At 54.2% G+C, this 25,220-nt stretch overlaps 2 protein-coding genes across 2 annotated transcripts; one reads left to right on the top strand and one right to left on the bottom strand.

The window, feature by feature from the left end:
* The first annotated feature begins 503 nt into the window (after positions 1–503).
* IGFBPL1 (insulin like growth factor binding protein like 1) lies at positions 504–11,169 on the top strand. Its single transcript, XM_075559505.1, has 4 exons — positions 504–945; positions 8,343–8,452; positions 9,329–9,445; positions 11,059–11,169. Exons 1-4 carry the CDS (start codon positions 504–506, stop codon positions 11,167–11,169), a joined length of 780 nt encoding a protein of 259 aa, XP_075415620.1.
* Positions 11,170–23,194: 12,025 nt separating this feature from the next.
* On the bottom strand, positions 23,195–24,748 carry ALDH1B1 (aldehyde dehydrogenase 1 family member B1). The gene has a single exon (XM_075558985.1). It carries the CDS (start codon positions 24,746–24,748, stop codon positions 23,195–23,197), a length of 1,554 nt encoding a protein of 517 aa, XP_075415100.1.
* Positions 24,749–25,220: the final 472 nt, after the last annotated feature.

Here is a 25,220-nt window from a genome sequence, read left to right as displayed (position 1 = left end):
GCTAATCGAAAGGTTGGCGGTCTGAATCCAGGGAGCGGATTCCGTAAAGAGGGCAGCCCAGAAAACCCTACGGGGCAGTTCTGTGTCCAACAGGGTCGCCATGAGTCAGAGTAAGCGCTGCCGCAACGAGATCCTCTTTTTAAAAGAAACCCCTTAAAACGACTACGTGCAACAAAAAATAATGCATTCTTCTGGGAGAATTAGGGGGCATCTTTTAAGCCGGCCTTGGATCTTGGGCCATTCAATCTCAGTTCTATCGGAGCGACGTCCACTAAGTTTCCACCAACTAAGTCTCCGTTTCCCCAAGATCCGATGGTTTAGGACAGCCCCTGCGGGCCCGGAGACTACCCCGCCCTGCTCCCACCCGGCCCGGGCGCAGTCGGAGGGCGCCCAGCTAAGCAGACCCGGCCAATCAGCGGCCGCGGGGCGGGCGGAATGGCTCTGCCGCGCGCAAACGGAGCGGAGCGCGGAGCACAGGCGCCGCAGCCGGCCCGGAGCCGACCATGCCGCGCGCCCCACTGCTCGTCCCACTGCTGCTCCTGCCGCTGCTGGCCACCGGTCTGGGGCTCCGCGGCGCGGGCAGCCGGCGTCCCGAGTGCGGGCCGTGCCGGCCGGAGCGCTGCCCAGTCCCCGCGCGCTGCCCCGCGCCCGGCATCTCGGCGCGCGACGTGTGCGGCTGCTGCGCGCTCTGCCTGGGCGCCGAGGGCGCGAGCTGCGGCGGGCGGGCAGGCGCGCGCTGTGGCCCCGGCCTGGTGTGCGCCAGCCGAGCCGCGGGGGCGGCGCCCGAGGGCACTGGGCTCTGCGTGTGCGCGCAGCGCGGCTCGGTCTGCGGCTCCGACGGCCGCTCCTACCCTAGCGTCTGCGCGCTGCGTCTGCGCGCCCGGCATGCGCCCCGCGCGCACCTGGTCCACCTGCACAAGGCTCACGAAGGGCCCTGCGAGTTCGGTGAGTGTGGCTGGGATGGATGGAGAAAGTGGGACCCCACTGCCCCAGAAAACCCGAGGGGGTGGGGATGGGAATATACAGCCCAGACTTACCCTCACTGAGTTCTTGGAGACACCTGCCGCTGTGCGACGCAGAAGCTTGGTATCTCCTAAATACCTGCTGTTTGTCCCAAACAGACTGGGAAACAGTTTCGGGGGTTTCCATTCTGTGTCCCCAGGTGGGCTCCAGCACTGTGCTATGGGTGGGTTGTTTGAACGGAGAAGGAGGGAGGAGGAGGATGTCCCAAAGGGACTGGGACCAGAAGTCACAGGAGCGGAGTGCCTGGGCCGTCAGGCTTGTTGACCTAAGGAAGCGCCCATCCAGAACACGAATGTCCTTGGGAGATCCAAGTTCAGGCCAGACTACAGCGCCATCTGAGCTAGACCCAGGTTTTGTGAGCTTTGGGCTTAGGTAGTTTGAAAGGGTCCACTTTCCGTAATGAATAAAATTTCAAGAATAGTTTACAATGGATTTCTAGGGGCCAAGTTTTAGACTGTTTCTTAGTCTCACTACGAAGCTGTTTCTGAGTACTGTTTCTCACTACGAAGCTCTCCCACTCTCTATAAATTACCCCAAAGACCTTAAGTCTAAGGCTGTCCAGCCAAGCCACCTGTTTTGCTGGCTCTCTAAGCATGAGTGTGGACTGTGGACAAGATTTTGTAGAATGGCCTGGTAGGACTGGTCGGTGGTTCAAACCTACTAGCTTCTCGGGAGCAAGGAGCTCACGTAAAGATTTACAGCCTGAGGACCTATAACGGGTCTAAATGAGTTGGGGTCGACTTGATAGTAGTAGGTACCCCCTGGCTGCTGTCTTTAGAGAGTTCAGAGTACGTGAGTCTGGCTCTGGGGTCTGAGGTTCAGATATGGAGGGAAGAATTCTGCCCTGAGCCTGGAGACCCACTCCAGACATACTCCTAAGACACTGAGCGGTTGACTTTGGCACACAGACCTGGCTCACTGAACCTCTTCTCTTAAGGAGTGCGTCGTGTCATTGTCCCCTGAAGCATTCCAGGTAGATGCAGAGTCCAGAGACTAGAAGGGTTTTGACAGATGGGGCAGGAAACCAAGACAATGCATGTTCCATTTAGGACCCTGGGAGAACCCAGGGACCCGGGATGGGTCCTGTTGGCTGTTCCAGATTGGTGCTCTCTGGCTGGTGCTTCCAGTGCCCCTGCCCATTCCATGCCCATGTCCTTGGGCCAGTCTTCTCTCGGGGCCCTGTCAGCTTGTGGATTTCCCTTCCACCTTGAACCTTTGTTTCTGCCCCCTGGCATTTAAGCAGTTCATAACCCCACCCCCACCCCCCACTATCTTCCCTTTGTTCCTGTCTGGATGTGTTTCACAATCTGCTTTCCTCAGCAGTTAGTTCGCAGGCAGTTCTCTTTGTCTTCAGACAGGTAACACTCTCAGCCCTGCATGCAGGATACCTAAGAAACGCCAGCCGGCCACATCTCTGAGTCAGATCCCGTCCCCGTGGAGGGTTCCTTTTTCTGGGACAAAGATACCTTAAAGACATTTAAACCAAATTTATTTGTATGCAGAGAAGGAGACTGAGACCCAGTGGGCAGGGGACTTGCCCAGGGTGACTGCAAAGCCTGGCCAACTCCCAAAACCCCTGACCACCCCCCCCACCCCCAGGGCTCTTTCCGGACAGCACTTGATCATCCTAAGCCTGGCAGATGGTGGTTGCCATGGTTACCAGAGTGAGGCCAGATGGCAGATAGAAACCCCATACCCCTAATTCACTGAAAATTACCAAATGACAAGTAAATGTGACAGCTCCTCCACTCTCATCTGTGGGCTCAAAGTCCTCCCCCCCCCCCAGGCCCTGGGAATAAAGATGCACACAGGCCAAAGGGAGGTGATCTAGAAGCTGCCTTTAATGATCCCAGTTAGTGGCACGCACCAGGCCTCACGGAGTTCAGCTTCCTTCAGAATCCCTGTCTTCCCTCAGCCACAGACTGGCCTGGCTTTTCCGAAGCTCCTGGTTCTGAGCTGCATTTTATGTGTTGGGTCCTGGCAAAACTGGAAGGTACAGCCCAGCCACCCCTCATTCCTTGGCGCTGCCCCTGCACCACTGCCATCCTTCATTCAGACAACCCAGCAGGGGCACTTTTTAACAATGCCCTCTGGGGCCCTGGTGGAAGGAAAGCCAACTGCAGCAGCAGCTGTTCGGCTTCACTATTGCTCATAAAACCGTCCTCCTGGGTTCCTCCAGGAGCCTTCAGCAAGGGCTTATTAAATACCTACAGGGCTCATCGCAGGGTCAGGAAGTGTTTTTGTACTTTGCTCTGGGGAGGGGCCTTTGGAAAGAGTGTTCAGCCTGCACTGATGGCCTTTCTCCCACACCCCAAAACGCCCAACAACTCTGTCACACCTAGGTTCTGACGTGAGTCAAATACATCCTTTCCGCTCCCCCCCTCCCCCCGCCTTGCTTTTAGTTTTTATAGGATCTCTGGTGCCATAGTGCTTTTGCATTGGGCCGCTTAGGTCAAGGTCAGGAGTTTGAAGCCACCAGCTGCTCCGTGGGAGAAAGAGGAGGCCACCTGCTCCTGCAAACAGTTGCAGTCTTGGAAACCCCCAGGGGCAGTTCTGTCCTGTCCCCTAGGTTGCTATGAGTCAGAATCAACTCGAATGAATTTGGTTTTGAGTTCTTGTTATTACCTTTTATGATCAGTTTCTTTATAAATCTTACCTTTAGAAACACTACAAGATATAACAAAATAACAATCTATAAATTATCAAGGGCTCGTGAGGGAGGGGGGAGCAGGGAGGGAGGGGAAAAAAAAGAGGACCTGATGCAAAGGGCTTAAGTGGAGAGCAAATGCTTTGAAAATGATGAGGGCAAAGAATGTACGGATGTGCTTTATACAATTGATGTATGTATATGTATGGATTGCGATAAGAGTTGTATGAGCCCCTAATAAAATGTAAAAAAAAAAGAAACACTACATATAAACTTACAGATGTATTTTACTATATATATATATATATATTAAAAAAAACCAAACACCTCACAAATCATTTAAAAAATGAACAGTCCTTAGTGTGGTTCATCATGAAAACACCATAAGTTGGGGACCCCCTATAATATCTGACATGGCTTGCAGAAGAGAAAACTGAGGCCCAGAGAAGGGAATTCTCCAGGAGCACAGGGCTAGCTCCTGGCTGGCGTGGGCTGTGTGCAGCCTGGATTTGCCTGGCTCTTTTCTGATTGGCACCGTGCATCTGTAGCCTGCTAACATACTGGTTACAGGGTGGGGGTGGGGGTGGGGCCACACATAGACTTTATGCGACAACTGAAGTCTTGAAGGTTTCTCAGTCTTGATCAACCTTCCCAGTGCTTGTTGCTTGTCCTTCTACTTCTTAGCAGTCAGAGGCGACTCCCAGCAGTCTAGTAGTCGGATCCCTGGCCTTCCATGCAGGAAACTCAGGTTCCATTCCTGGCCAGTGCACCTCATATTCAGCCACTGCACAGTTGTCGGTGATGGTCTACATGCGGCTGAAATGTGGAACACGTGGTGATGACCTCGGAGCCTCTACACTAGGACAGACTAGGAAGCCAGGCCTGGCAGTGTGCCTGACACCAGCCAGTGAAAGCTGTAGGGCTGGTGTCCCTCCGCCTGTTGAGGCGGGGCCTGGCTGGATGGAGACTGAGGAGCACAGCAGGATGGCTCCTGAGAGGACCAGGGACAGGGAGCGTCCCAGAAAGGGAACCACTGAGAGAGACTTTGAAAGATGGGGCAACACTAGGCTGAGAGGCTGGGGGAGGCCCGGCCAGAACAAACTGTGAGGGTCTTTTGTGTGTGGTGGGGGGCAGTGTGTGCAGCGGTTGGAGGAACTGGGGCCTCAGAGAAGTTCAGGGCAGGCTCACCGCAGACCCTCAGTGCCAGGCTGAGGGGTGAGACTTCATTTTGGGCTCAACTCTTGGTTCAGTGTCCCGCCCAGCAGACGGCATAGCTCCCCCTAGTCTTTATTTCAGTAGTACTGCTGTCAGTGTTAAAGCCATTGCTTCATAAGGGCCGCTCTGTGTGGACATCCCCTGATACCCCCAAACCCCCCTTCCCCACCATACACACACAGAGACTGTAGTTCACACTTGGAAGCTGGTGGGAGCCGGGGCTCCTGCAGATCAGCATGGGGTGTCATGATGGATGCCAATGAGCTGGGGGCAGGGACAGTGCCCACCAGGGAACTGAGCCCCTGCAGCTTCCATGTGCTCAGAGATCCGGAGTTCTTAGAGAATTCACATGGGGGGGGGGGGACGGTGCAAGGCTCAGGTTACCAGGTAACCTGGAGCCTGTGAGCCCTGCAGAGAGGGACAAAGAAGGGGGCTGGGTGCTCACAGCCTTTCATGCTGGGGGAGGGGGCTGGAGGCTCTGGCTGCGGGGAGCAGGATTAAGCTGTTTCTGGTTCCACTGAAAGCAGCTATTAGCATAAATTACCGGGGCTGTGCGGTGCGATCACTATGAGACAGACTCCTTGACTGCGGTGTTTGGCACAAGCAGATGGGGGTCTGGGGGCTGGCTTCGCTGGTCCTTCCCCGCCCAACACCATGCTCTGAGGCATTGGGGAAGATGGTTCCTTCCAGCCTTGAAGGGCCCATTGAGTTCCCATCTGGCAAGGCTGCTTGATCCCTGTAAGTGGGGCGGTGGGTGTGTGTGAGCTGGACCGGCAGCACTTGCTTGCTCTGGGATTATTGCGGTTATTCCCAAGACTGGCCCGGTTATTGAGTCCAGGGAGCCCCTAGGGGAAATAAAGCAAGAAAAGATGAGCAGGGCGAGGAGGGAATTCTCCAAGTGACCAGAAGCACTCTCTGAATTGGTGAGGATGGCGTGTCCACCACGACCCATTTGCCCAAGCTCGCTCAGCCGCTCACCCCAAAGCATCCATTTCACTGTGTGCAGATGGTTTTAACTTACGTGTCGTTGTGAACATTGACGAGCAGGTGGTCTCTTTTGTTGAAGAAATGCCGCTCTCCTCCCGGAAGTATGTGACAAAGACAGCGTGTCTGGGACAGATTTTCTTAATTGTAGTTATTGCAAGAGAGGAGGGCGGGAAAGGCGGGGGGGGGGGGGGGGGGGGGGTAGAACAAGGAAATGTGATTTACGGGGTTGATTTGTTTAGGCCCGAAAGGGACGGTGGAATCTCATCTATAATGTATGGCTCTGCAGGAATGGAAGCGAAGCCCACTGACCGAGTGTCCCTTTGGAGCCAGAGAGGACTGTGGTGGGGAATGTCGTTCTGACGGTGCCCAGAGCAGCCGAGCCCTGTGTTGCCAGAGGGAGGCGGTGAATAAATTAGACCGCCTTTGTCGCGCTCCTGCAGGAGGACATGAGATGAATGGCCCTGTGGCAGTCAGCAGACACTGGGGCACGTGTCAGACAGCTAGTCTCTGGGTGCATTTGCAGAGGTGTGGGCTGTACTGGAGGATAGAGCCAGGGTCCCCTGAAGGACAGCCAGCTGGGCCCAATCAGACTAAAGTTGACCAGATGGGAACAGAAGAGAGCAGCCTGGGTCTGAAGGGTGAAGACAGCTCTGTACTCAACTACCTGGAGGGCTGCCGGGGCACCCGAGAGGCCGTGGGGCTCCCGAGGCAGCCTTGTGCTCAACAGGTGAGAGTTATGGGTAGGATAGGGCTGGGGCTGGGGCCAGGGGTTCAGTTCATCAGAATAAGGTTTCTCACTAACAGATTTCCAAGGGAGGAAGGGCCTGACCCCAGGGTAGGGGTTCCCAGTCCCAGTCAGGCCTAGGAGCTTGGGGACCCGGGATGCCAGAGGGGCTGTCCAGTTTGAGACTCTGCCGCTCTCAGACAATTTCCTGGAGTTTTTTGGGGGTCACGTGGTAGGGTCAGCTGCTGCCCTGTCTCCCTGCAGGGGCCCTCAGCTCCTGGGCCTTTGACACTGCCCCCTTCCTCCCTGTCTCCTGTGCCACGGTGGCCCAGCAGTGGTATCAGGGTCCTCTCCCCCTCCAGGACATGCCCCTCAAAGCAGCAGGGTCCGCTCTGTAGGCAACGGCTCCTGCGGTTTCTATTTACCACGCGCTACTTCATCCACCCTCTGGTACCAGGCCTGTCCCTGACCCCGCTTCTGCTCATGCCACCCTGACTCGTCACCTTCACTCTCAGGGCACAGTCCGCAGCTCAGGGGTGGGCCTGTGCCCATTTCACAGATGAGGAAACCTGAATTCATAGCACCTCCTCCACCAGGCCTCCCATCACACCTTCCCCAGGACCTGGTGCAGAGTGAGATGGGTGTCCACAGCTGGGCTGCAAGGCAGGCCTGTTCCTGGAGGGCAGAGCTGCGGGGGGAGGAGACCAGGGTAGGGGACAGCGAGGTGAGTATGCAGGCAGAGAGAAGGCAGGGCAGTGTGGACATGTAGAGCGGGGCCTTGAATACCAGGAGCGGGAGGAAGACAGGGCTTTCTACTCCCACAAGGAATCAGTCGCAGATGCCCACAGGGGCAGCTCTATCCTGTCCTGTAGGGCTGCTCGGAGTTGGCATCGACTCCGTGGCAGTGCGTTTGGTTTGGGGCGTTTCTGAATGCCGGGATAGGCAGCTGACCTGGATGCAGTAGGTCTGAGCGTGGCTGAGAGCACGGGTAGGGAGGATGAAGGTGTTGACCGTGGTTAACCCGTCATTATGTCCAGAGAGCCCGCTCCCTCCTGTCAGCCCAGAGCCAGGCCTGCCTGCTTCACCAGGTCAGCCTGGTTCTTCACCCCCAGACCCTCCCTTTACCAGTGGTTTCTATGTCTATTAATCAGCTCTTGTGTGTGTGTTGTGGGGTGGGGGGGGATGTCGGGGGAGCTGTGAGAGGGACTGCATCTCTGGTTTCTTGAATGGACCCCAGGAGTCCCTGCCCAGGGTGAACCCCATCCATGGTGGGTGGGGGCCGGGAGAAGCCCATCCCCTGGAGATGACACCCCCACCCCCTTGGAGCTGCTGCGTGGAGCCTGTCGCCAGATGGCAGCCAAGTCGGGGGAGGAGCCCTGGAGGGTGTGTGAAGGGGGCCTTCAGAGCTGCCAGACACACCTGGGGCTTCTGGGAATTGCCTCCCTCCCTCTCTGGGCCCCCATTTTCCTGTTGTGAGAAACAAAGGGGTGGGCTAGAAAACCTGCAGGCCTGCTCCCAGGTCCTGGGAGCGTGCTCCCTCTGCCTCCTCGGCCGTGAGTGGCTTCTGCGTGTCGGGGTTTCAGCTGCTGCTGCTGCCCTGGCCCCTGCAGGGTGTGGACAGAGGCGGGGCACAGGGGTGTCATATTGCAAACTCCACTGATGCTTTCTGCAGGCTGGGCAGCCACAGGCGGAGGTGGGGTGCTTGGACCCTGGCAGGTAAAGGCCGTGTCCCTTGTCTTCTCCCAGCTCCTGTGGTCATCGTTCCACCCCGCAGCACTCACAATGTCACGGGGGCACAGGTGTACCTGTCCTGTGAGGTGAGGGCTGTGCCCGCTCCTGTCATCGCATGGAGGAAGGTATTGCTACCCAAGAACTCGTGCTTTATCAGTGTGTGAGTGTGTGTGTGTGTGTATGCCTGAGTGTGTGTGAATGTGACTGTGTGTGAGAATGCGTGTGTGTGTGTGTGTGTGTTGGGGGGTGGGCAAAGGGGCGTGGGAGGGAAGGAGGGAGTGCGCGGGAAAGAAACAGACATGGGGAACATTTTTGTATTTTCCTTGAAGTGTGTAGTGTGTGTATCTTCCTTTGTGTATCAGGATTAAAAGAAAGAGCCCTTATCTATAACTCCCCCACTTCTGGGCTTCTGCCTCACACCTCTCCCTGCAAACAGGGACATGGCCTTCTTTCTTGTGCCTTTTGCGCCCTTGGCCACCCAGGTATCTGGAAAGTTCTACTGTTCATCTGGCCAAATCAGCCACTGGGAAGCTAGAAACCACTTTAAAAAAAAAACCAGGAGCTGGGTTTAATAAAAAAGACCTGGCTGGTGACAGGTGACCCAATACTATGGCAAAAATCAATCTTCCTGCAGATCCAGTTTGGTGTGACTGAAGGGGATTTCAACATATGTGACCTCCACAGCCCTTCAAAGGCCCCTAACCCAAACACACCCACTGCCATGGGTTGGAACCCTGAGTAAAGTTTTTGAGTCTGCACGTGGTGGTGGGCGCAGACAGCCTCGGCGTTCTCCCGAGAAGCAGTTGGCTTTGTCAAGGTCACGCCCTGGGAAGCCCCTGTTCTTCTCTATCAGTCGGGTAATCGGGAGTCAGAACGAACTTGACAGCAGGGTTTCCCCCTGGGAGACACGGAGGAGTTGAAGGTGGTAAGGCTGCCCACGGGTCGGTTCTTTCCAAGAGATGCTTTTTCCAAACACGTCTGGGCTCTTCTGTTCCCTACAGATCACGCAGTCTCCGGTGGGCACCCAGGTGCTGGAGGAGCTGCCTGGGGATCATATCAATATCGCTGTGCAGGTGCGGGGAAGCCCTTCCGATCATGAGGCTACCACCTGGATTTTGGTGAGTGTCTTGCTTGGTTAGGCGCATTGGACAATATTGACTGCCCACCTGTCACCACTGCCGCCACGTTCATTCTGGCTCACGGCAGCCCCAGGTGTGTGTGTCAGTGTCGAAATGTTCTGCACTGGATTTCTGGTAACTGGTTGCCAGCCCTTTCTTCCAGGTGGGCTCACCCCATCCAGCTCATCGTTAGCAGCCAAGTGCCTTAGCCAGCTTTTACATTGCCACAGCTCGTCACAGTTTTCAGTGCTGTTTTTAGTCATTTCTCATTGGACCCCCTCAGAGGTGTGAGGTGGGGAGGACAGGTGGTGTACTTTCCCAGCCGGGAGGGTAAGCGGCCAAATAACCGCCCCCAAAAGATGTCCATGTTCTAGTCCCCGGAGCCTGTGCATATGCTGTTACCTGACAAGGGGACATGAAGGTTGCTACAAAGACGCTCCTGGATTTCCCAGTTGGGTCCAATGTACTCACAAGTCTTAAGTTGAGAGGGAGGCAGAGGGACGGATGTGAGACTCAATGGGCATCGCTGGCCTCGCAGAGAAGAGAAAAGGCCACAGGCCAAGGAGCACAAGTGGCGCCTCTGGAAGCTGGGAAAGACCAGAAACCAATTCTCCCTGGAACCTCCAGAAGGAAAGCTGCCCTGACGTTAGCCCGGGAGACCGGGCGCCTCCAGACCTGTGAGTGGTCAGACAGCCATCCCTTTCCCCTCTTCTGACACCAGCTGTTCCTTCCTCCACATCACTGCTTCACAGCTGGGTTTGATCACTCATTGCAGTGGCCACACAACTTGCAGGCAATGCTCACGATGATGGGGCTTGTCGGGGGAAGTTAACAGGTTACCATTCAGGATACAGTTGTTCAGTCAGGACAGTGTCTTCTCTGCCATGCCCGCAGGCAGCCCCCTCGCCGGCCCTCAGCCTCTGGGTCTGGCCTCTGCTCTGCAATGTTACAAAGCAATTTTAGGGTTGCCAACATTTGCCCAAAGGGCAGGCTACTCCGCTCTAAGTTTCAACCCAAAGGCATTCAGCTCCAGTTCTGGGGGTCCACAAAGCCCAGCTCCCTCAAGTAAGCATCCAGAGGCACCCTACTTTACAAACCAGCCTCCTGCCTGAAAGCATTCTGTTTGACCTGCTCAGTGGGTGGGAAAGTCCACTGCTCTGTCTTGTGCGCAGGCCGTTGATGCTGGTGCTGATACTGCTGCGTCTCCATCACTCCTGGTGTCAAGCTGTCTCCTGGGTCAAGGAGGTTTAATGCACAGGGTTCTCGGGGTTCAAAGTCACTCTCCCCACCTGGATCTTCTTTCCTGCTTGTCGTGACATTTCGTCTTGCTGCTTCTGAAATGGATGATTTCATCCCCAGCAGGATGGCAACCACAACTAGCCCAGTTTGCCATCACTCAGAACTGAACTCTGCCAGTGCCTTCCTCCGCCTTCTTACCCAGGCCCATTAGCAACACAAGGGGTGGGAGCTCCAGGGCCCAGTGGCCAGAAAAGCCACATTCAACAGGACACTGCCTTGAAGTATCATTAGGAGCGAAACGAGCCTATAATTCTTTGTGCCATTCAGAGGCATACACACCTGCCTGCGCTCTCTTTTGCCTGTTTCATTTCTAGATCAACTCACTGAGAAAGGAAGATGAAGGGGTGTACCAGTGCCACTCGGCCAACACCCTGGGGGAGGCTCAGGCCCACGGCACGGTGACCGTCACAGAACTGAGTGAGTAACTGCACCTTCCCCCCATCTACCAGCTCCAGAGGAGCCACGTGACAGAGTAAGGTCTGTACTCTGAGTCAATTTTTAATATTTATGTACGCATGTCGCGGGAGGTTTGCAGTGGCTTATGAGATACGTAATGAAAAATACATAAATGGAATAAAGTGACTGGGGTGGGAGTGTACTGAGATAAGCAGGCAGAATGGACAAGAGTTGCCGTGGGAGCCTGCTAGTGCTGCTACACAGAAATGCCAGAAGGGGTGCCCCTCACCAACACACAAGACTCTCAGTTTCAGAAAGCTACAAGTTCAAAGTCAGGGTGCTTCGATGTAGTCGAAGGACTTTTCCGTCTATTAAGGCGCTTGTCTCCTTTCAGCATCTGTGGGTTCCTTGAAGGTCTTCCTGTGTCTTGGCGTTAATCTGCCCCTGGGCCTAGAGCAGTGGTTCTCAACCTTCCTAATGCCGAGACCCTTTCTAACAGTTCCTCATGTGGTGGTGATCCCAACCATAACATTATTTTCATTGCTACTTCATAACTGTAATGTTGCTACTGTTATGAATAGTAATGCAATTATCTGATATGCGGGATCTATTTTCATTGTTACAAATTGAACATAAAGTACAGTGATTAATCACAAAACAATATGTAATTATATATTGTGAAATATTTATGTGTTTTCCGATGGTCTTAGGCGACCCCTATGAAAGGAGGGGTCGAACGACCCACAGGTTGAGAACCGCTGCTCTAACGGCTTGTTGCTATGCCCCCTGCATGATGGGCTGTGCCAAGGCTTTAGGGGGCGGGGACTGGGGAGAACCTGCTGTGAGGCGTGCAGTGGGAGGGGTGGGGCCCAGGCAGAGAAGCAGCCTCCAGCTGACTGTGTGTGTGTGTGTGTGTGTGTGTGTGTGTGTGTGTGTTAAGAGCCTCTAGAAATTAGTAAGAAAACCAGTAAAGTGTCAGGAGGTGGGGGTCTTCAAATCGTCTTCCTAGTGTGTGCCTGTGTTAGACAGGTTCTCTAGAGAAACAAAACCAGGACACTAATGATTTTATATATTTACATAGATAGATATAACATAAGAAATAAACAGTGAATTAATCTATAAAGCAGTACAAATGGCTCAGTGCCACTCACTTCTTTCTGTGAGACAGCTCATACACTGGCAGCCCTTCGAGTCTTGAGGGCTGCTGGGTGCAGACAGCTGAGTCCTCTGTAGAGCAATTCAGGCTATCTGGGCACAGCAGCAAACAGCAAGGCAGGTCACCAACAGTCAGCCAGATGACAGGGCCCGACAGTCCCCAGTTCAAGAGATGTAAATTCCAGTGGTGTGGGGAAGCAGGTCTTGAAGGAACCTCAAATTACAGTGACACAGTCCACGGGTTAGGTGTCCCACAGGTAGTGTAGCTTGCAAATTGAGGCAGAGAACAAGCTAAGGCAGCCTGCACACTGGTCTGATCATCAAAGAGCAAGAGACAAGAAAGGTGAGGCTCACCGAGCCATTAACTCTCAGCCCTTGGATCAATCCCAAGTGTTCATTGGCCATGTTGGCACAATAAATCTACCTATAACTGCCTTTTTTTGTTTTTACTGCTTTGAAGAGTGCATCAACCAGTTGCCATGAGTCAAATCCGATTCGTGGCAACCCCATGTGTGTCAGCTGAACTGGGCTCTAAGGGTTTTCAAAGGAGCCTTGTAGGCGTTGTCAGGTAAGCATTGGGGCTGCTTAACCATAAGGTCTGTGGTTCAAACCCACCAGCTGATCCTCACGAGGAAGCAGAGGCTGCCTGCTCCTGTAAAGCCTTACAGCCTCTGAACACACTTTATAGGGTCACTATGAGTCAGAATCCACTCGATGGCAGTGAGCTTGTTTTTGTTGTTTTGGAAGTAGATTGCCAGGCCTTACTTCAGAGGTGCCTCAGGCTAGACTCAAACCTAACTGTTCAGTCAGCAACACCCAGGGTCTCCAAAGAACTGATTAGAGGAGGCTTCAAAAGTTCGTGGATAAGTGGAATCCAAAGCTAAGGGAATGTCTTTCTTGAAGTCCCCTTGCATATTGTTTAAAAACACAGATGGCTCTGGGTTGTGGATACAGTCTGTTGTAGGTGAGTCTCCCAAAGGAAGCCTCAGATAGACCATGGAACCCCCCCCCCCTCCTGCCGCCCGCCAAGCCAGGTCTGAGGTGTTGGCCAGCTGAGCCCTAGCACACCCCCAGTGAGGTGGCTGCCTCCGGACAATTATGTGTGGGTTTTCTATTAGTTGGAAAGTTCTTCCTCATATTAAGCTGCAATCTGTCTCCCTGAAACTTCTGCCCATGGATCTAAATTCTACCTCTCAGACACCCACCCCTCCCGGCACCAAGTGATTATGACATATAAGGCTCTTTTTTTCCCCCACTTAAAATCGTCCTTCTTCCTTTGCCTCCTAGGGCCTTGGGAGCACTGATCACAGGATGATGGAAGAGCCAGCCCCGGACGCTCTGCTTTCTGAAGAGCTGGGAAGACTCTGCTTGTAGAGGACCCTTTTGTATGTTTTTAGAATTTAGATGAAACCAGATTCATACGTAGTTTGTAGGCAGGCAGGCTTGCGGCAGCAGAAACGTGCGCGTTGCTATTTTATACTTTTGGAATGGATCACGTGTGAGAATCCCCTTTTAACGACTCCCTCCAGGGAAACTCCCGCAGTGGTGTTTGTAACTCTAAAGGGCTTGAGCCGGCAGTGCCCCTCGGCAACTCCTCACCACCCTGGTTCGTGACTGACTCTCGGTGCTCTGACATGGTACGTGCTGCCCACCGGGGCAAAGACAGCGTCCGAGCTCTCCCCCGCCCACCCTTACCTTGCTGTGTGACTAGGACAGGTCCCGTCTCCTCTGGACCCCAGCTTCTGCATCCAGGAGCATAGCATGTGGGCTGGATGTCGCCAGTGTCCCTTCCAGCCCTGTGACCCTAAAGTAAGATACGAATAAGTCAGCTCTAACAGGGAATGTGGCAGTTACGGTGTTGAGATTCATTATTAATAGGAGCTCTGGTGGCATAATGGTTATGTGTTGGGCTTCGATGCGCAAGGTTAGCAGTTTGAGACCACCAGCTGCTCCTTGGGAGAAAGACAGGGCTGTGCATTCCCATTCACAGTCAGTCTCAAACCCACAGGGGGGGTTCTACCCTGTCCTATGGGGTTGCTCTGAGTTGGCATCAATTCCGTGGCAGTTGGCAGTGAGTTTTTGCTTTGAGTCTTTACAGACGAACGATATTAAAAACCACGGCAAAGCCAACATCGCCATAGCTCCCTCGCGGGGCGTGGACAACTGACCTCAGTCAGCTATTTACTCCCTGCCTGTCCTCCAGTCTTTAAGGGGACTTCGCTTTAGACAGGTGTTTACCAGGCTCCAGACTCCCAGGACTTGGTGTTTGGGGACTGAGATGTCCACTCAGGAGCCCAGCATTCTCCAGCCGGACGGGCAGGGAAGACTTGGCCTCTGGACATCAAACTGCAAACTTACCTCCTGGTGCTATGAGCAGGGCACGGGGCTAGAAGGTGCTAGACTGAGAGGTGTGTTGACCTCGCAGAAGGGCTAAAATAATAGACACCTACCCCTACCACCATCCCACCCCACCCCACCCCCGCCAGCCATGAAGGTGTTTTGGAGGCAGCATCGGGACCCCTCCTCTTTGGAGAGACCTTCAGGTTCAGGGGGTGCTTTTCCGTTGGCAGTCGCGTCCTGCCCCAGGAGGGAGGGCCGGTGGTTTCAGGCTCTGTTCACAAACAAAACCAAGCTCAATGGTAAAGCCGCTTGCCCAAGGCCCCAGGCCAGGGCATGGGGCTGGAGCTCAGGGTTCAGGCCTGCCCCCACTTAACCACCACACGGTGCTGCATCTCAGGATATGCTAGTCGCTGGGAGGCGGGGTGGAGGGGTGTCAGATGCTGCTGGGTCACAGATTTCAGGGATACTTGCCAAGGTCCCTCTCTGCTCTCACTGCCCTCTCCCCGTCCCATGCCCCTCGTGCTGGGTGGTATATTTGGACCCCTTGTTATTGCTGGACTCTGCCTTTACGCCTGTCTGTTCCATGTCCGACACAACAGCGGCGTACTGCAGAGCAGTGAGACCCACCTGGGAACTTGTACATACACTGCGTGGATTTCTCTGTGACTCTCAACAGCCCCCCCCACCTCCACCTCCTGGGTCGGTTTCCCACGTACACAGGAAGGGGATAGGCTAGAGAGCTGTTTTTCAAGCTTGGAAACATTGTAGCCCATCCTTTGAATAAAAGCAGGATTGAAATAGATTGCCTTCAAGCTGCCTGGTCTTTGGGTGGTCGGGGTGGCCAGGGCCCCTTTGCTCACTTCCCCTTCCCACCTGGTACCTGTTATCCGGTCCTGTCCCGATGAGGGTCGTCAGCTAATTTCCCCCAAGGCTTGGGTGGCTGGGGGTGACTTGAGAAGATTCTTGGTGGCCTTGTGTGGGTGGGTGGACTGCGACCTGGGGGTGGCCGCTGTGGCTCTGGAGAATAGGGGAGAACAGCCCCATGCCCCTGCTGAGAGTCTGAGAATCGGTAATAGCGGTGGAGTCCCCACAAATGTGCCTGGTCAGTAGGATGCAGCCCCAGGGGGCATGGGTGGATGAGCTGAGCAGGAAAATGTTACCTGGCCTGGAATGTACACCTTGGGACCTGTGGGTGGATTCACAGAATTGTCCCGGGCCAAGGTCTCAGCTGTGAGAGCCCAGACCGGTCCTTCTGATGTGCGTGCCTTGCTCTCCTACTTTGAGGTCAGCTGACCCCGTGCCCTGGAGTAAATGTTGTAGGCCTCTCTGGGCTCGTGTGCTTGCAGGTGCCGTCAGGTCCCGCCGGGGCTTCACCTTCCAGGTGTCTTGCCCTCTGCTCGTCGGAGCCAGCTACATCCACCTTCCCTTCCTACCCCTCGCACTCGCCCAGTCAGCCTCACAATCTCTGCGGGAACTACACTTCCCTTCACCAGGCATAACAGGGGCCCTCGAGGGGACCCCTCCTGATGGATCCAGAGCAAGCGAGTCAGGCGAAGCTCTGTTATAATCCACACAAAGTGCTCCTTTTGGGACATAGACTGCCAGGTCTTTCTGGTCTGTCACAGCTGAGGAAGCTTGGCTGGAATCTAGCCACCCGGGGGCCCTGCTAGTATTTGAAATACCGCATCATCATAACACGAGCGCCCCCACCGTTCTTCCGAGAGCCCACAGGCTGCACCTCTACTTCTCTTAGCATTTCCTACCCCAGCCTGTGTCTGTCTCCCCGCAGACTGAGGTCCTGCAGGGCCGCACTGCCAGGAGCCATCCAGTCACCTCTGCTCATGGTGACCCCACCGCGTCAGACTAATAAACAGAAGGATTGGGGCAGAGTTCTCTAGAGAAACAAAACCAGGATACTTAAGATTATGTACATATGAGGTTTATACAAGAAGGAATATAGCTAATTAGCCCACGCAGCAGTGCAGAGGGCTCAGTTCAACTCACTTTTGTGGAACTGTTAATATGCTGGAAGCCCTTCGCTGCCAGGTCCAAGGTCAAGGAAGCCGACCATGTGTCTTCGCTCAGGCAAGGCAGGCAGATCTGCCCGCAGGCAGCAGACAGCGGGGTGGTCAGCAACAGCCTGTAGCTGGGGGGGCTTAGGGAGGCAGCTGTCACAGCAGCACAGTAACAGGATCCACCAGCCTCAGGCACCAGCAGCATGGAGAAGCTGGTCTCCAAGGAACCTCAACCTGTAGAGCAGCGGTTCTCAACCTGTGTGCCCCGACTCCTTTGGGGGTCGAACACCCCTTTCACAGGGGTCGCCCGATTCCTAACAGTAGTAAAATTACTGTTATGAAGTAGCAACGAAAATGTATGGTTGGGAGGTCAGCACAACATGAGGAACTGTACGAAAGGGCTTTGGCATTACGAAGGTTGAGAACCGCTGCTCTAGAGACATGATCCACGGCTTGGCTTGGCCCACAGGTGGTGTAGCGCACAGGTTGAGGCAGAGAACTAGCTAAAGCAGCAGCCCACTGGTCCAATCACCAGGGAGCAAGAGAAACGCCCCCGGTGGGCCTTGCAGAGCAATGTATCTCATTGCCCTCCAATCAAGCTGCAGCCTGATTAAACCCCACCCCCATGCTCCTCCTGGCCTATTTGGAATGATTAACCTACTAGCCCGGTGATGGCCTCACGTGCCCATTAATTTAAACTCCTTACCATTACAGAACACCCCAACCTTCTTAGTTATGCTTTAAAATAGCTGTTAACCATTTGGTTATACACACACACACACACACACACACACACACACACTCGTGTATAAGCTGAGTTTTTCAGCACATTTTAATGCAGTTTTTGTGGTAAAAGTAGATGTCTCGACTGTTTTTCGGTGGACTTGTACTCAAGTATATACGGTGTGTGTGTTTATATTACAAGTATACAATACTCAAGGGTGGAGATTCTGTTTTGCGCTAACCTGTTATATTTAAGAGGTGACATCAGGGGAAAATTTTGCTTCAAGGTTTGGAGAGCATCTCTGGGCCGTAGTCTCAGAGCCTCCTCTACCTTCAAGAGGTCCATTAAGTCTGGACTCTGAGAATCAGAGGTCCTGCTCCACATTTTCCTCTTTCTATCAGGATCTTGCGGCTGTGTCCTTGGTCAGAATGTTTGGGAGCGGTTCATTTCTTCTGGTCTCCAGGGAGAAGCAGCTGTGGTTCATAGAGACAGTCCTACAGCCAGGTCCCTATTCCAATTCTGGAGTTTCCTCTATCTCTTTTGCTACAGAAAAATAGAGACTAGTCATTGTGTCTTAGATGGCTGCTGCCCAACAGAGCTCAGACCCTACTTTTGAGACACTCCTTACCAGACAGGGAGGGAGAGGATGAACTTGAAGAACTCTACTATGCTAATTGCTAGACATAGACAACGCCCCCCCCCCCCCCGAAGTAAATTAGATCTTTCTTCCTGGACTCACACCTACAATCTCTCAGGTAGCAGCTGAGTGACTTAATTGTACCACCAGGAACTCCTGGATGACAGGGACTTTTTGTTCACGTCCCTCAGTCCCACCCAGAACCAAGACTGAGCTGGTTGCTTGCCATGTTAGCCTGTGAATCATCTGAGCAACTCAACAAAGTGGCCACCAGAGGGCAGCCTTACACCCGGAATGGAGTCCCTGGCAGTTCCATTCCTAAACAGTTTCACATGGGATGGAAAGAGCAGCTCCCTGGGTGGGGTGCAGTGTAAAGCTGGGTGTTTGGGTTGTTGGGCATTGTCAAGGACCTTCAAACTTCGTGGTTAGTATGCATCCCTTCGTGGCCCACAGTGTGGGCACAGGAGAAACTGACAGCAGGTTAGTCACATTCTCTGGTGTGAGACTGGCCGACAAGACAAGGGCCACCTGCTTCAACTCCCACCCTGATGGGCAGAGACTAGCGAGATGCTCATGAAACCCACCTGCTAAGCAGAATAATGCCCCCCTGAAGCCTTCAGTCCCTAATGCGGACAATCTGTAACGGTTACCTTATAAAGACAAGGCTCTTTGCAGGTGTGCTCGGGGGAAGGGGATCATCCTGGATTAGAGTGGGCCTTAAATGCAAGCACGTGTATTCATTTATTTAAAACATAGAAAGAGGGGGAACCGCTGCTCCTAAGGTCTTCCCTGGCCAATTTTTAGAAGTAGATCACCATGCCCTTGCTAGTCTCTTAATCTCTTGCTAAACTCCACTGAAGCATGCCCTCCCCGGGACCCAGCTGGTAGCTGACATGTTTCCAAGGTGCAACACGTGGCAGGCGAGGGTGGGCCTCCGCATGGCAGGCATGGAAACCAGGCCTTGCGGGTTGTCTTTTCCCAATTGCAGTCCTTACGGAGATGCTCGCCATCAAAGTTCTATTGAGAAACAAATCCAGCATGGCTTTGGCGAACCATTGCGATGTTGGTTGGTGGTCACCAGAGAAGCTCCCCACGCCTGTTTCCCGCTCCCCCCTGCCCCGCCCCTTTGTTCTAGAGAAACAGGCACTTCTGTGCACAGGTGCCAACAGCCTCCCGGAGTTCCCTTAAGAGGGGCAGTTCAGGAAGTCAGGGGCTCTGAGGCTTGGGACAGAGGCATTGACATGAGATCCTAGGGAAGCAGTGGGGGAGGGGCCACCCCGACTCCTCAGGAACAGGTCATCTCACTGCCCGGGTGGAGCAATTGGGAAGAAAGAAACCACTGGGGGGACTCACCCACACGCCTGCGAGGGCCTGGCGGTGGCTTGTGAGCAGTGTGTCCAGGGGTGCGGAAGACGAAAGGGATGGCGTCAACCATCTACCTGAGTCTGGCCTGGAGGATTGCACTGGCCTTTACTCCCGTCACCTGGGGAATGGAAGTAATAAGGCCGTGGGAAACTGAGGGCTGGGAAGAGTGTATGCGGCCAAATTCTCTACACTCATCATTAAGAGTCTGGAAGGCCAAGAATCTGGTGGAGGAAGGCCTTCCCACTTGTGAGTTGGAGAGGAATCCCAGTCTCATTCTCCAGATGGAAAATCATGCCCCACAGTATCCCCCATATTAGTGCTACTTTAAAGATACCTCTTACAAGCCTTGGCTGATCATGATGCGGCTTCCGGCCCACCTCTGGGAGTAGACATGTTCTGTGGTCCTTCCTGCTGCAGGGGCAGGTGATTCCCCTCTGCCTGCCCCCAGTACTGGTCTTAGTTTACTTCCCCAATGAGCTCAGGAACATCTAGGGTAAGACGCTGCCTACCTTGTTATGTGACGGATGGGGCTTGCATGTCCCAAGACTACCTACAGCCATTGACAAATGCGTTTGCTCTCTCGGTCTTGGCTTCACGGAAGAGGTGAGGCCTTGCACGCTTTGTCTGCTGTCCTTTATTCTTTCCCATCGATCGCACCATCGCTCCTCAGAAACCATTCGGTTATTAAAGTAAGACCATAATAGATCTGATGAGCTATGGGTGTGACGCTCTGGTAGCTTCCAGCAGTGTCAGGTTGGCCCCAGAACTGGACTTGGCGTGAGGGGTGGTGTGGAGCTGGCAGGGGTCAAGAGGCCAATGCCAGTGGAAGCCGTGGACCGAAATCTGAAGAGGACTTGCCCTAGGCAGGTGTCAGAGCTATTACAAGTGGGACTTAAAGGTTGTACTCGGCCACCCAGCCAAGAGGAAACAGAACAAAACAGAAATGTTGTGGAGGCCAGTGACTGCTACTTGCTGTTCAGGGTGGTGAGGTTCCGAGAGACTTGGAGGGATGGGCATATTTTGACCAACACATCCTTGCTCCCCCCTGTGCGCCATCCAGCCTGCAGGTTCCTTCCATTCAAATAGCCCATGACGTTGCACTGGCTCTTCCCGGCCCTCAGAAATACATTGCCCTTTCCTTCCCGATTGCCCTCCCCGGACCAGTCTGTTTGCTTCATTAGGCTGTCATTGATGACTCTCCCAAGTGCCTTGATCTTTGTAAAAAGTCCTATTGTTTCTATAAAAGAAAACAAGCTGGGGGTGGGGTGGGGGTGTTGTTTGCGATCTTCAGAATCTGATTGCAGGGATAGACCTGGTTCAAGCAACTTCTCTGGATGCACTTTGCTATGTGGAATGACCGAGGTGTATGACTTTTACTGAGCTTTGTAGAGCTTACTGTGGCATGCTTCTATCCCAGAAGGCCCTGGGATGGAGAGCGTTGAAGGTACACATGTGGGTGCAGGCATGAAATCGGCCAGTCTTGAGCACAGAGGTGGGCTGGCGTGGTCAGCGTGCTGCCTGCCCCTGGAGGTGGGGGACCGAAAACAACTCTCAGGATTATGCCAGGATCTGGAGAGAATCCACACCCAGGATTGACTACCCGCCATTTCTTCCCTCCTGCAGCTCCCTTCCACCCTCCCGACCTGTACTCCCTCCTGGGTGCAGGAGCCCAGGGATGGCTCACGTGTGGAAGTCTGGGGCAAGGTGTTTGACAGTCGCTGCTCGTCCCCACAGCCTCACATCCCTTCTGGAAGCCTTCAGTGGGCCTGTGGCCAGTTTGAGAGAGGGGTGAAGGCGTGGGGGTATGAGTTTCATTCCCAGAGTAAGTTTTTCTCCTCCCTTTTTAGCTATCCTTGTGGTTTATTCTCAGGCGAAGGGAATTTCCCCACCTGGGCCAGTCCTGGCCATTTCGAGAAGCTGGTGAGTGGCCTCCAGTGTGGGGCTGTCCCCTGCGCCCTGGAGGTGTGTGCCCTCACAGATCCGTTTCCCAGTTAGGCGTGTGCTCTCCTGTCTTGCACTGTGACTGTGTCTCCCAAGGGGGCAGATGACCCTCTTGATCACCTTCACTCCACCCCCGAGAGGAGTCGGAGCCGTACCTAATCACTCCTCAAAAGAGAGTTGAGTGGAAGCTTGACGTTCTCAGAAGCTAGAGGACCGTGAAGAGATGAGATAGGTTGTCACTCCTCCTCTCCCGAATGCCTTTGAGTTTTGAGGCTACGGCAGTTGTGCCCCCCCCCCCCGTGAGACTTCAGTATTTATCTAACATAACGAGGGGCAGTGGGCCTGGGAAGATGCAAGACAGCTTTCTCTCGGCAGGACTGATCTGTCCCACAAGAAGCTACAAAGTGGAATCCCTCACTTTTCATACAAAGGAAGACAAAAAGAGGAGTCCCCAGGTAGGGGTTGGAGCCCCCTCATCTTCCCATCAGAGGCCTGATGGATCTTTTTCATTCCAAACGTGACCTTTCCCATCAAATGCAATCAAGCTCCATGACACCAGCAACTCTTCTCTCTAAATGGGTTTTCTGACTCCGTGGCTGAGGGGTCGGTCACGGCCAGCGTGGTCTGCATTTGTTGCTTCTGTTTTTCATCTTTTTGTTTTCTTAATTAAAAAGATCTTGTATATTTACTCCTATTGCTGTCACAATATAGAAAATAAATTATTGAATCCAAAAAGAAATGTAGAGGCTTTGGAGGGGTGGGGTGTTTGACTAGGTGACCAGTGTTCCCTCCATTCATAAGACTCTGTAAAATGTCCAGCAGCACAGAAAATTGAGATACAATGAACTTACAAGTAGAATGCATGAGTTTACTGACTTAATTTTATTTTCAAATGGAGTTTACAACTCATGTGCCATAAACATGTGTCCTTTTACAGTGATCCTGTGATTTTTAGTCTATTCGCAAAGGGGTGCAACCATCACCGCAGCTTCATTCTGGAACATTCTCATCACCCTAGAAAAGAAACTAGCTACTCCCTCCCAGTCTCTTGTCCTCCCAGCCCGGCAACCGCTAGGAGTCGACGTGCTGCGTCGAGGACTGCTCTGAACGTGCTATGTTCTTGGCGGTTTTGCACTTTTCTGACATGGAATGATACAGTATGGGGCCTTTGCTGACAGCCTCGTTGGTTCAGCCAAACGTTTTCAAGTTTCGTCCATGTTATCGCGCGTATGGGGGCCCCGTCCCTTTTCATGGCCAGACAGTAGCCCCTCGTCTACCTGTGCCGCCCTCTGCTTCCGCAGCGGATGGAAATGTGGACGCGTGGAGTTGACTTTGGGGGGTGTGCTCCTGCTAATGCATCCTTTGCCTCCCTCTTCTCTCACCTCGAGGGAACTCAATAGCAGAATGAAGTGCAAACGGGCCAAACAGTGACGACTGGGACTTGGAAGAGAAGTCGATCGAGGAAGAGTAGGGTCCAGATTCGGGGCCCACGTGGTTCAAACTTCCCCCTGAGTCAAGTACATCCATGAAGCCATCAAGTTCACTCTCGGAAAAGTCCTCGGTTCGGGCAGGACGAACAACATCCCTCCAATCGCTTCCATGTGTCTTCCCAGAGACGTTTCAGGTCTCCTGACTGGGACTGGGAGGAGGGTCATCCAAAGGCCTGGGTTTAAGGAGCAGTTAGAAAGGAATCCAGGTCCCCTCCCCATACCTGCTTGAACTACAGTAGCCCTGACATCGATGGTGCTATTTGTAGGGGGTTCCCTCGAAGAGTTCATTGAGAATGAAGAAAGGAGGTCCATCACATTAAAAAAAAAAAGGCAGCAGCTGGTCTGGATGATTTGGGGTCATTGGACGGGGTCCCACGGTGGCCGTGCTTAGGAGTTCTTCTGAGAAACTTTGATAGTGACCGTCTTCACTTCCGTGTAGGCCTTAAGCCCATCCTCTCCCAGCTCCCTTCCGTTGCCAGATTCCTTGAAGCCCCCAAACGGGGTGTGGCAGGTGACGATGTTGTAGGTGTTTACCCACACCGTCCCGGCTTGCAGCGCCTGGGAGAAGTACATGGCTTTGTCCAGGTCCTGGGTGAACACGGCAGCGGCCAAGCCGTACCTGGTGTTGTTGGCCCTCTCAATCACCTCCTCAATCTTCTTGAACTTGAACAGGGGCTGCACAGGCCCAAAGATCTCCTCCTTGGCGATCCTCATGTCGTCCTGCACGTCACCAAAGACGGTGGGCTTGATGAAGAAGCCGCGCTCCCCGAAACGCTCTCCACCACAGAGAAGCTTCGCCCCTTCTTTCTGGCCAAGCTGGATGTAGCCCAGGATCCGCTCAAACTGCTCCTGGTCCACCTGGGGCCCCTGCTGGGTGTCCAGCTCGAAGGGGTTCCCCACTTTCCTCCGTCTGGCCTTGTCCACGGTTCGCTCGAGAAACTCGTCATAAATGGGCTCCTCCACAAAGGTCCGGGAGCCGGCGCAGCAGCACTGGCCCATGTTGAAGAAGAGGGCTTCGTGACACTGCTCCACGGCGTGGGCCATGTCGGCGTCGGCCAGCACGATGCTGGGACTCTTCCCGCCCAGCTCCAGGGTGACTCGCTTCAGGTTGGACTCGCCGGCTGCCTTTTGGATCAGGTGGCCCACCTCCGTGGAGCCCGTGAAGGCCACCTTGTCGATGTCCATGTGCTGGGCGATGGCTGCTCCTGCCGTTGGGCCGTAGCCTGGGATGATGTTCACCACCCCGGGGGGGAAGCCTGCCTCCTTGATGAGGGAGGCCAAGTACAGGGCAGAGAGCGGGGTCTGCTCAGCGACCTTCATGACCACGGTGTTGCCCGTGGCGAGTGCAGGGGCGAGCTTCCAGCCCTGCATGACCAAGGGGAAGTTCCAGGGGATGATCTGGCCACAGACGCCCACGGGCTCGTGCCGCGTGAAGCAGAAGTGCTCGCCGTCCATGGGGATGGTCTTGCCGTGCCACTTGTCAGCCCAGCCGGCAAAGTACCGGTACACCTTGATGACCTCGTCTAGGTCTAAGACGTAAGACTCTTGGAAGGGCTTCCCGTTGTCCAGGGTCTCCAGCGAGGCCAAATACACACGGTCCCGCTCCACGAGGTCGGCCAGGCGGTTCAGCAGCCGGCCTCGCTCAGAGGCATCCATCCGGCGCCACGGGGACCCCAGGCGGAAGGCTTCACGCGCTGCCTTCACCGCCCGGTCCACATCGGCCCAGTCCCCTTCAGCCACGTGTGCAATGACCTCTCCAGTGCTCGGGTTGACTGTGGGGAAGGTCTTCTTGCTGACTGCGTCCTGCCACTCGTTGTTAATGAATAGCTGGTTATAGCGGACGTCTGGGTTGGGGATTGGCCTTGGGAGCGCTGCCGCCGAGGAGTATGGGGCGGTCCTGCCCAGCAGGCCGGGCAGCCGGGGCACCAGGAAACGCAGCATGCCAGCGACAACTAGGGAGAGACGGGAGGAACCAGGGTGAGCAGGGGAGGGACAGTGAGGTGGTCACCTAAAGGCCCAGCAGCTAATCTGGTCCAGGACATCAGCAAAAAGTGGTGTGGTCTCTAGAATGCAGATTGTAAGGGGCCTAACGGGGGACTCGCTCAACCAGACCCATTATGTCGCCTCTATTTTCCCCTGGCACCCTCCTCCACCTCTTTGCTTGAAGGAATCCCAGCCACTGAGGTCCTTTCCAGGTCACCCTGCACGAAACCACAACTGTTCCCACCCTCCAACCCCAATGCCCCCCATATGACATAGCAAATACTCTATTTACCGCTTTATGTATTTATTTCTGTCTTCCACCAGAATACCATGCGAGGGCAAGGTTTTGTTTGTTTTTTTTTTCCTGTTTCACTCATTGCTATGTCCTTGGTGGCTACAATGTGCCTGGAGAGGACTGCTGCTCAGCAAA

This window comes from Tenrec ecaudatus, chromosome 10, assembly GCF_050624435.1.
Source record: "Tenrec ecaudatus isolate mTenEca1 chromosome 10, mTenEca1.hap1, whole genome shotgun sequence".
In the NCBI taxonomy this organism is placed as follows: Eukaryota; Metazoa; Chordata; class Mammalia; order Afrosoricida; family Tenrecidae; genus Tenrec; species Tenrec ecaudatus.
Note: the sequence above shows the minus strand (reverse complement) of the source record. Positions and strands in the feature narration are given on the sequence as shown.

Excerpts from the sequence above, each read along its gene's own strand:
- ALDH1B1 (XM_075558985.1), bottom strand. The coding sequence starts at position 24,748 with ATGCTGCGTTTCCTGGTGCCCCGGCTGCCCGGCCTGCTGGGCAGGACC.
- IGFBPL1 (XM_075559505.1), top strand. The coding sequence starts at position 504 with ATGCCGCGCGCCCCACTGCTCGTCCCACTGCTGCTCCTGCCGCTGCTG. Across the intron at positions 946-8,342 it reads CGAAGGGCCCTGCGAGTTCG|CTCCTGTGGTCATCGTTCCA; the intron begins GTGAGTGTGGCT and ends GTCTTCTCCCAG. Across the intron at positions 9,446-11,058 it reads AGGCTACCACCTGGATTTTG|ATCAACTCACTGAGAAAGGA; the intron begins GTGAGTGTCTTG and ends TTTCATTTCTAG.